General features: G+C 36.3%; 2 protein-coding genes across 2 annotated transcripts; both read left to right on the forward strand.

Moving 5' to 3' along the window:
- The first annotated feature begins 2,659 nt into the window (after window positions 1-2,659).
- On the forward strand, window positions 2,660-4,635 carry LOC141283249 (14 kDa phosphohistidine phosphatase). Its single transcript, XM_073816536.1, has 3 exons — window positions 2,660-2,863; window positions 3,218-3,342; window positions 4,426-4,635. Exons 1-3 carry the CDS (start codon window positions 2,722-2,724, stop codon window positions 4,504-4,506), a joined length of 348 nt encoding a protein of 115 aa, XP_073672637.1. The 5' UTR covers window positions 2,660-2,721; the 3' UTR covers window positions 4,507-4,635.
- A 3,531-nt stretch (window positions 4,636-8,166) lies between these two features.
- On the forward strand, window positions 8,167-10,047 carry LOC141348465 (zona pellucida sperm-binding protein 3-like). The gene is made up of 8 exons (XM_073852762.1): window positions 8,167-8,682; window positions 8,773-8,891; window positions 8,972-9,075; window positions 9,153-9,330; window positions 9,411-9,528; window positions 9,609-9,697; window positions 9,788-9,879; window positions 9,965-10,047. The coding sequence occupies exons 1-8, from the start codon at window positions 8,167-8,169 to the stop codon at window positions 10,045-10,047; spliced, it is 1,299 nt and encodes a 432-aa protein (XP_073708863.1).
- The last annotated feature ends 597 nt before the right edge of the window (window positions 10,048-10,644 follow it).

Genomic DNA, 10,644 nt, shown 5'->3' on the forward strand with positions numbered 1-10,644 from the left:
ATTAAAAGTAAGACAAGAATCATTGAATGTGAGACAAATTTGTTCAGTAATTAAACCTAACTGTTTCAAATTTCCTTTGTTTAAAAGCTGTTAGTTTCACATTTTAAAGTTTGAGTTTTTTCAGCTTGATTTTTGTGTGACCCTAAACCCTTTTTTGGATGCCACTCTGTTTAATGTGTTTGCACAGTGTTGGACCAGCTTCCTTATTACAGATTTAGCTGCCATGAAGGCACCGGAAAAAAAGGAGAAAAGAAGAGAAAAGAATAATAAAAATAAACTTGTGTAAACAATTTGTGATAGTTAGCTTATCTAACATCATAGAATATTAAATCTCATTCAAAAATATCTCTTTAAAAACAAATCCGCATATAAACATCTCAAATGAAGGATTATTGTTTTATTCTTTTTATTCTGATAAATGATTAGTGAGTGGATTGATTTGGTTACGATGATATAGTTAGCATATATTAGACTTAGTTTGAAGCAAAATGAATTAATTAAAATTGGACATGTGGAACTAACGATAATGGAAATAAAATTTGAATGTTTGAAATGTTATTTTACAGATGATATTTACCTTGATGTTTTTTTATTTGGGGCAAACGTACGGTGGCCGACAGAGGCCAACGCGCTGCAAACAAGAAAACATATGCAAACAGAAAAAACGACAACAAATTAAGAAAACATCTTCATCAGTTTGACAACACAGGCGCTGCAAATCCTCGCAACGCAAACACAAATACGGAAACGCGCTGCAAATTCTCACAACACAACCAAACTCAGAAACGCGCTGCGAACACACGAACGCGCTGCATATAGCACGGACCACAACGGAAATGTTTCAGGGGGACCTCAAAAAGTGACGAACCCATCTGGGACCTGATTATTTTGTTCAGTGGCTGTTGGTCAGAGCAGAGGTGTTATCGGTGAACTATCACCTTTTAGTGATAGTATAGTATCACTTAAAGGTGATAGTGATATAAATAATCAGGTCCCAGATGAGTTCGTCACTTTTTGAGGTCCCCCTGAAACATTTCCGTTGTGGACCGAGCTGTATGCAGCGCGTTTGTTAGTTTGCAGCGCCCTCGTGTGTTCGCAGCGCGTTTCTGAGTTTGGTTGTGTTGTGAGAATTTGCAGCGCGTTTCCGTATTTGTGTTTGCGTTGCGAGGATTTGCAGCGTCTGTGTTGTCAAACTGATGAAGATGTTTTCTTAATTTGTTGTCGTTTTTTTCTGTTTGCATGTGTTTTCTTGTTTGCAGCGCGTTGGCCTCTGTCGGCCACCGTACTACGAACGGATCTGATAGAAATGATGTTACAACTGAAGCACAGTCACAAGTAAACCAAACATGTTTACATAGATGGTTAATGACTGTGCTTTGGATTGTCATATTTTTTCCTTTAAAATGTAATAACATTTTTATGATTATATTAGGCCTAGGATAGATTCAGTTTAGCTTTTCTGCGTTCTTTTTGAATATATTTAAAAAAATGTAATTTATTCGAGTGATCAAAGCAAAATTTTCAGCATCATTACTCAGTGTCACATGATCCTTCAGAAATCATTCTAATATGCTGAATTGCTGTTCAAGTAACATTTATTTTTATTAATAATATTTAAAACACATTTCTTTTTCAGGATTCTTTGATCCAAAGATCACCATTATATGAAATGAAAAGCTTTTGTAACATTTTATTATTATTATTATTTTTTTTTTTTTTAATTATAGAAATTATTAGTTTTACTTAGCAAGGATGATTTTGGTTGAGACATTTATAAGTAAAGTATAAGTAAAACATTTCTATTTCAGAACTTTCTGCTCATCAAAGAAACCTGAAAAAAAAAAATCTACTTAGCTGTTTTAAAATAAAGGTTTTCGAGCAGCAAATCAGAATATTAGAATAATTTCTGAAGGGTCATGTGACTGGAGTAATGATGCTATAAATTCAGCTTTGAAATTACAGGAATAAATTATATTTTAAAATATATTCATATAGAAACAGTTATTTTAAATAGTAAAAATATTTCTGAATTTTACTTTTTTCCTGTACTGTGTATCAAATAAATGCAGGTTGGTGAGCAGAATAGACTTCTTAAATAACATAAAAAAAAAACATTCAAAATGTTAGGCTACTGTCCAAAAACTTTTGACTGGTTATGGTGAAAATTCACAAAATCTTGGTTACTTCAAGATTATTCTCTTTTATTCTCTTCTTCATTTGGAATTTTTTGATTCTAGATGAACAGCATGGAAAAATTAAAACAATTACTACTTACTAGAAGTAAAACAATTACTATCTTGGATTAGATACAGTAGCTATGCTGTGTGGGCTGAGAGGGAAAGTCCGCAGGTCTGTAAAAAGGAAAGGGTGGTGAAAGGGAGATAACGGGACAATGTCACACTGACATGCTAATGTTATTTTTTTTTCCAGTTTGACATAAACTGTATGAACCAGATAATACAAATAAAATAATGTCTTTTTTTGTAATAATTAATTTACTCCATTGACAATTTCTCCCCCTTTCTCCAAAAACGTTTTATTAATTTAGTTTCTACCAATATTTATTTATTGACTATAATTTCGGTTTTTGTATTTACATTTTTTTCGTCGTGTTATTTTTATTAAGTGTTTCCGGTTTGGAACGTCTGTTGATATAGCTTTAAGAATATGGCGTGATGCCTGTATAAGGTTCGTCTCTTGCCTGCAGCTGCCACAGCGAAGATGGCAGACTCTCTGAGCAAAGTGCCCGATGTCGACATTGATCCAGAGGGAAAGTTTAAATACATATTAGTGAACATAAAGGTTAAAGGAGGAACGGAACAAAAAGTGATAGTGAGAGGAACTAAAACTGCGGAGTACCACAGTAAGTGTGCGCGCGCGACTGTCTGTCTCTGCAAGCCAGCAAGTTTACTTTATCCTTCTCAGACAGCTCAGGAGTATTTATAAATCAACTGGTAACATCCATTCTGTTTCTCACTGTTTATTGACATTGAGGAAAGTAACCTGTCAACATAAATGATTGACAGGTATCATTACATTGTTTTTGAGGCTTAACTGATATAAAAGAGATACAGTACTAGCTGTAACTTAGTAATGTTTAGTTGATGAGTTTAACTGTTGTAATGTAAAAAGACCTAAACTTACAACAGATGTCAAAATAAACATGACAATTGATCCATTTTCCCTATCTATCCTCATTAAATAACTTTTTAATCAGATCACATATTTGAAAAAGTGAATCCTGCAATGGAGGCCTTGGGACTGGAGTGTAATTGTCTTGGTGGCGGCAAGATTGAGCACAACAACACAGAAAAGAAGCTTCGGGTGTTTGGAGAGTCTACGGTAACACACTTAACCATTATAACAACCGTTTAATAATGTGACATAAAATAAGGTTACAGCAGGGGGTTAAATAAACACATTCAAAAATTACAGTATCATAGAGATGCAAAGAGTAGCCTATTATTTTAATATTTACACTACCAGTCAAAAGGAAGTTTTTAAGGAAGTCTCTGCTCACCTAACCTGCATTTATTTGATCCAAAGTACAGCAAAAACAGTAAAATTTTGAAATATTTTCACTATTTAAAATGAGTTTTTTATTTGAATATATTTTATTCCGGTGATCAAAGCTAAATTTTCAGCATCATTACCCCAGTTCTCAGTGTCACATGATCCTTCAGAAATCGTTCTAATAAACTGATATGCTGTTCTTATTATTATTATTATTAATATTTAAAACAGTTGAGTACATTTTTTTTTCAGGATTCTTTGGTAACTAGAACGATCTGATTTACCATTTAAAAGCTTGGAGTAAAAAAATTATCTTAAGCAATGATAAAGACATTTATGATGTTACCAAAGATTTCTATTTTTAAAAAAATGCTGGTCTGCCGTTTTCAACATAATAACAATAATGTTTTTGAGCAGCAAATCAGAATATTAGAAGGATTTCTGAATGATCATGTGACTGGAGTAATGATGCTAAAATTCAACTTTGAAATCACAGGAATAAATTACATTTTAATATATATATATTTAGTTGAACATAGAAAAAAATGTAAGTTTTTTTCTGTACATTGAATCAAATAAATGCAGGCTTGGTGAGCAGAAGAGACTTTAAAAAGCAAAAATCTTACTGTTCAAAAACTTTTGACTGGTAGTGTGTCTTTCTTTATATTAAGTAAATTTCACAAGAGATCAGATCACACGTCCTCATCATATACGAAGACACTGCTTAAAATAGGCAGTGTATGTAAAGTGAACAAACTAGTGCATTAAAATAAGTGCACAATTTTGAGCATGAATATTTGGGGGACTTTCCTATGTTTCCTATGTTATGAAGAACTAAATATTGTTTGCTAGGCATGTTCTTGGTATTTTGAGTCAAAGCCTGCTTTTAAAGACATTTTTTCCTTTTTCTAGGGATATGGCAAGGCTGACCATGCTGTCACAGTGGAAAAGCTCAAATCTGTCTTCAAAGACTATGAAATCACTATGGAATAGAATAAGCTAATCACTTTAAATTCATGAACATTTTGTGAAAGTACACAATTTGATAACACTTTAGCTATCCCTTCTTTTCATTTGGTTATTTAGGCTGATGAGATGGTAAATAAATGTTCACTGATTTGCCAGCAGTGTCAAAGTTGAGGTTAGATTACTGACCTTGATAGAGAGGTCTAACTTGCACAGGAACTCTGCATGTGTTTTGCAGAGTGATAAACATATCCAGTCTCCTGTCTCCATCACGGAATGTGTCTGCGTAGAGATCGGGGACAGATAAAAGTGTGTCAGTATGATTCATGGTACGTCTAACTAGTTACTGGACTTCATTGACAAATTTGGCATTGAGATACAAGCACACCGTGTATGGATTCATATTTGGTGAGAAACCATTTCACTGCACCAATCACTTTTCACTATTACAAGTAATTGTGTAAAGTCTTACATTTATATAGTTATAGTGGATATGTGATTTTCAATAGAACCCTTAAAATGGTTCTCATTTTACAAATGGCATGGGTATTCATTGCAAGTGATTTTCCATCCTGTTTTTTAAGTTAAAACATTTACCAGTTTCCTGTAGTCTACCCCATAACCTTGAATATGACCCTCATTGTCTTTTACCATTAAGAGGTTAAATGTGACTTTGGACCACAAAACCAGTCATAAATAGCACGGGTATTTGTAGCAGTAGCCAACAATACATTGTATTAGTCAAAATTGTCAATTTTTGTTTTAGGCCAAAAATCATTAGGATATTAAGTAAAGATTTTTAGTAAATTTCCTACCGTAAATATATCAAAACTTAATTTTTGATTAGTAATATGCATTGCTGAGAACTTCATTTGGACAACTTTAAAGGTGATTTTTGCACCCTCAGATTCCAGATTTTCAAATAGTTGTATCTTGGCCAAATATTGTCCTATCCTAATAAACCATAGGGTCACAAACAAGAGAGCTTACACAACAAAAAGACTATTTTTACACTAAATAGTGTATTCATAGTTTAAAGTTGTCCTAAAAGGTGCCAGTGCCAAGCGCTTTGTTATAGCAAAGGCCTTCTCAAAATAGAAAAAAGGTTTGATATCATTTTGTAGTGTCAATGCCACAGCTTTAGTAGTAATTCATGGTAGGAATTAGAAAAAAAAATGTAGGTAGTAAGGTTGAACAAGGTGAAGTGCTTTGATTAACTGTGTTTTATCTTCCCTGTGAAATTCCCATCTTCCTGTGACACGGTTGGAGTCTATTTGATGCTGTATTTGGAAGTTCCTGTAGATGTTATCGCCATCATAGCCTCCTGTTAATAGGCTTTTGTTTCCCTTAGCATGCGGCTGGCGCACGTGTTCACACTTACCGTCAAGGATGTTTAAAAAAAAAAAATCTGAACGTGTCAGTTTGAAGTTGTGAGGTGTGGCATATAATTGAACACAATATTGGCAGCCAGTAGATATTCTCAGACAGTATTCTGGTAATTACTTTAATGAGTGTAGGAATGTGTGGTCAGCTCACTTACAGGAGCCACTGGAGTATTTTCATTGATCTAAATGTATACTGTAGTCAATCAGTCTTCATTACAAATAATGAAGATATGATTACGAAGAAGCTAAAGATGTGCAATCATTCAAAGTAGCTTTTTGTGGTGGTGACGAGATCAGACATTACTGACCCCCCCCAAAAAATATCTCTATCACCAATATAACTGTCAATAACTTAGGAGTGTTTTCATGATGTGCCATCAATCGGCCATATTGGTGGCAATGGATGTAAATACCTCTGAATCGAACGAAACTCACATATTTAGCTGATTATTGCTGCTGAAAATGGTCAATTATTGCCATGTTTTGGACTGGGGAAAACATTTGGAGTAGCCTGCTATAGACTGCTAAAAGTTCTAACAAATTAAGGAGAAGACTGCATAAAACTGTCTGAGGAGCAAAAGTCATTTATGGTTGGCCAAACTGAACCAGGATTTCCAGGCCAAGAATCTTGACAACATTCGTGTTTGTTCTTATCATTTCTGGTCAGGTAGGTGAAATATTAGGCTAATATCTTAATTAATACTGCTCGTACATATCTTTATCAACTATTAACTTGAGTTTGTCAAAATATTGTACCCATTCCTGCTTACTAAGTCCTTCTCTATATGATTTAGCAGCTTCCACATGTTTTTTTCTGTGGTTTAGACAGCATAAATAAGCTGATGCATGCCTGTTAGAAAAATGTCAAGAGTTATGTCTGACTTGATCTGATGTCATGCTGACGTGTGCCAAAAATCTGAATGGCGAGGCAGCTGTGTCAGATTGCACAGTTGGGCGCAGTAGCTCTCCACCGACTGCGCTGACCAAAAGCATGATGGGAAACGACTGGCTGAAGACACAGCTTAATGCTCATTGGTTCAAATAGCCGTGATGTTGCGTTCTCTTCTAAAATGTTTATTTTTTTAAATACTCCCAAACACTACAGTGCGTTCTCTGTGTGATAAGTGATTCTTGTCATATTTTTATAAAAATCTAAAATACATCTTTGTATTAGGGTGAAAATGGATGATAAATACGACTTTCATATGGAAGTAAATAGCAAGCACTTTGAGTGTCCTGTTCATCTTATTTATTTTCATATAAAAACAACAGAGCTGAAATTATGTCATGTGTATTAGTAACATTATATGTTATATAACGTGATATGTATCTTTTACAGGTATGTGCCAAAAAAATTTAATTTTAAAATATATAAAAAGTCCATTTATTTCAATAATTTGTTTCAAAAAGTGAAACTTGTATGTTATATTAGTTCACTAAACACAAAGTGAAATATTTCAAGCCTTGAATGATTTTATTTTCCTGGATTTGGCACCTGCCCACAAAGCCAAAACTACCAGTACCTGGTTTAATAGCCATGGAATAACTACTTGATTGGCCGGCAAACTCGCCTGACTTAGACCCCATTGAAAATCTATGGGGTGTTGTCAAAAGGAAGATGAGAGAACAGAGACCTCGAAATGCAGATGAGCTAAAGGCCAATATCAAAGCAACTTGGGCTACCATAACACCCCAACTGTGTCAAAGGCTGATCGCCTCCATGCCACGCCGCCTTGATGCTGTAATTAGTGCAAAAGGAGGCCCAACAAAGTACTGAGGACATAATACAGTACATTAACACACTTTAAGGCCAACATGTGTTTCAGATCCTTTTTTTATTGGTCGCATGAAATATTCAAAATTTGTGAAATAGTGGATTTGGATTTTTTTTGTCTTGAATCCATAATCATTAAAATTGAAACAAATAAAGGCTTGACATATTTCACTTTGTGTGTAGTGAACTAATATAACATACAAGTTTCACTTTTTGAAACAAATTATTGAAATAAATGGACTTTCCCTCGATATTATAATTTTTTGGCACATACCTGTACTTCGAGAGGTCAGAATTCTCTATCTTTACTACACTTTTTTCACTCCTCCCCTCACTGCAGCCATCTTGCCTATATTTCAGGCAAGGCAAGGTGCATCTCAAATAAGCCTATTTGTTCTTTGATTAGGATGGTCCACAGAGCAATTAAGCTTGTTTGAGGGTGGGTGGAGATATCATTCATGACACTATAAATTAGTGCTACAACACTTTACTGAAGTGTGGTTGTAAGATATTGTAATGGCTCTAATAATGGGACTCAGACAGTGTGTACTTGGGATTTTAGTGTTAGTTTTGTTTGCTCATGTGTGTTGTGCCAGACCAAAGGCTTGGGGGTTTCATCCCCGGATACTTGGTTCTCAGCTTAGGGAGCCGTGGAAACCAGTCCAAGCTCCTTATGGGGTTCAATCTCCGAGGCTCCAGCTGGCCCCGCTTGCTCCAAATCTAGCAACTTCAAGTATTCAGTCCAAAGAAGAATTGCTAGGTCCAGTCAGGGAGCTGACCTGGAAATTCCCAGAAGTCCCAGCAGAGCCAGAACAGCCAGATATTAACTTTGAGTTGCAGCAGCCTAGACCTTCCGACAGCGTGGCAGTCCAGTGTTGGGAAAATGGGGTGCAGGTGGAAGTGAAGCAGGACTTCTTTGGCACCGGCCAGCTGCTTGAGCCCTCTCTTCTGTCTCTAGGGGGCTGCGGTGTAGCGGATGTGGATGCAGCCGCCAGAGTCCTGGTTTTCCAATCAGCACTTCAAGAGTGTGGTAGTGAGCTTGTGGTGTGTCATCTGGCTTTTCACTGTCTTGTGTATTTGCTCCTATTGTTGAAGTTCTGCTGTATTCAGCAGCTTCTAAATTCTTTCTTGCAGGCAACTGAGGAGGAGCTTATTTATATCTTCACCCTTGATTATAGACCAGCAGCATTACAGAGTACTCCAATTGTAAGGTCTACTGGTGCTACTATAGGTGTTGAATGCCATTACCCCAGGTCAGATTTTTTTTTTGACTTTTTTTTAGTGTCACTCTGCCATTCAAGTGTTCTGGACCTGAATAAATGTATCGTTACAGGAGACAGAATGTGAGCAGTAATGAGCTGAAGCCAGCTTGGATCCCATATGTGTCCACCAAGGTTGCCGAAGATATTCTCGTGTTCTCCCTGAAGATCATGACAGGTTTGTATTGCTGTGTTAGTGTATTTGCTAGTGTTTTTGGAGTTTAATTTTAAGGTGTTTCCCTCTCTTCTCTTAAGATGAATGGACGTTTGAAAGGCCTTCAAATGTTTTCTTCCTGGGTGACGTCCTGAATATTCAGGCATCTGTAAAGCAGTATAACCATGTTCCCCTTCGTTTGTTTGTGGACAACTGTGTTGCCACTGCAGGCACTGATGTGAGCTCTGGTCCGATGTACTCTTTTATGGAAAATCATGGGTAAGAACCTACACTGAGCTTTCATAGAAATGGGAGGAGAAAAAAAAAAACCCAAGATCCTCATGAAGTCTTTGTTTTAGTTGCCTCACTGATGCAAAGTATACAGGCTCCATGTCCAGCTTTCTGCCCCGAGTGCAAGACGACAAACTCCAGTTTCAGTTGGAGGCCTTCAGGTTCAAGGAGGAAAACAGTGGTGCTGTATGTATTTGTGGTCTAAGTGTAGATTTAAAAAAAAAAATAATAAAATCTTTAATCTAACAGGTGGCCTTACTTTGCAGATTTACATCACCTGTCTTCTAAAAGCTACTGCAGTGTCATCGTCCCAGATTGATGAAGATCATAAGTCTTGCTCTTTTAGAGGAAATGGGTGAGTCTTGGTGGGTGACTCTACTATATTTTGTTTAATATACAGTCTCTAGATGAGTTTCTCGTTTTTTTTTTTTTTTTTTTTTTTTAGATGGGTTTCTTCTGATGGAGGTGATCAGGTGTGTAGCTGCTGTGAAACAAGCTGTGGATCAAGAACTGAAAGCGTGTTCCCCAAAGTTCCAGGTATATATTGCATTAGACGCAAGCCCACGAGTAAACTTATTCTGACATATCCTTATGCTGACTGGTTTCCTCTTTTTCACAACAGCTGGGTTCCAGTGGGAGGGAAAAACTCAAGTTGGTCCCCTGCAGGTCTGGGAGAACCAACGTCCAGCAAAAAATGTGATTTGATTTTTTTTTTTGTAAATAAAACTTTAAGTACTCATTATTGTGCATGTGGCTTTTTTCATTTTTGGGTTGGGGTCTGATATGTAGGCTACAATAATAAAATCCCTTAATTTTCAATTGGCTGTCTGAATGTGGGTTTACCTGAAAATTATATATGGGGGTCTTCATCTAAGTGAGCGGGGCAGAATGCTTTCAGCACTTCAGTAGGATCACATGTATTAACTTTATACTAAAACGACTAAACTAATAGTCACCACGAAGCTGTCCCACTGCGTCACCGCTTTGTACATCGATTCATCAACATTTCGTTTGTGATTGGGTCGTTAAAGGTAGTATACCACATTCTGACCAATCACCGTAGAGTGTGGTTTGAATGAGGTGAATTAAGCCACACAAAGAAAACGGCGCGAAGTTGAGAGCCATACCATTTCAAGTTTAAAGGGGAGTTTGTAAGCAATGCAGTGCGCTTTGACCTATGCAATGCAGTGCACTCTGATCTATTCAGTACTAACGCAGTGAGGAAATTTACTTTGCGTATCGTGAAATAAGGTCTATTTAGCGCGTAGGCAGTCATCCAATAGGTTTCGTTTTAAAGTCCTC

This window comes from Garra rufa, chromosome 13 (genome assembly GCF_049309525.1).
Source record: "Garra rufa chromosome 13, GarRuf1.0, whole genome shotgun sequence".
Lineage (NCBI taxonomy): Eukaryota > Metazoa > Chordata > Actinopteri > Cypriniformes > Cyprinidae > Garra > Garra rufa.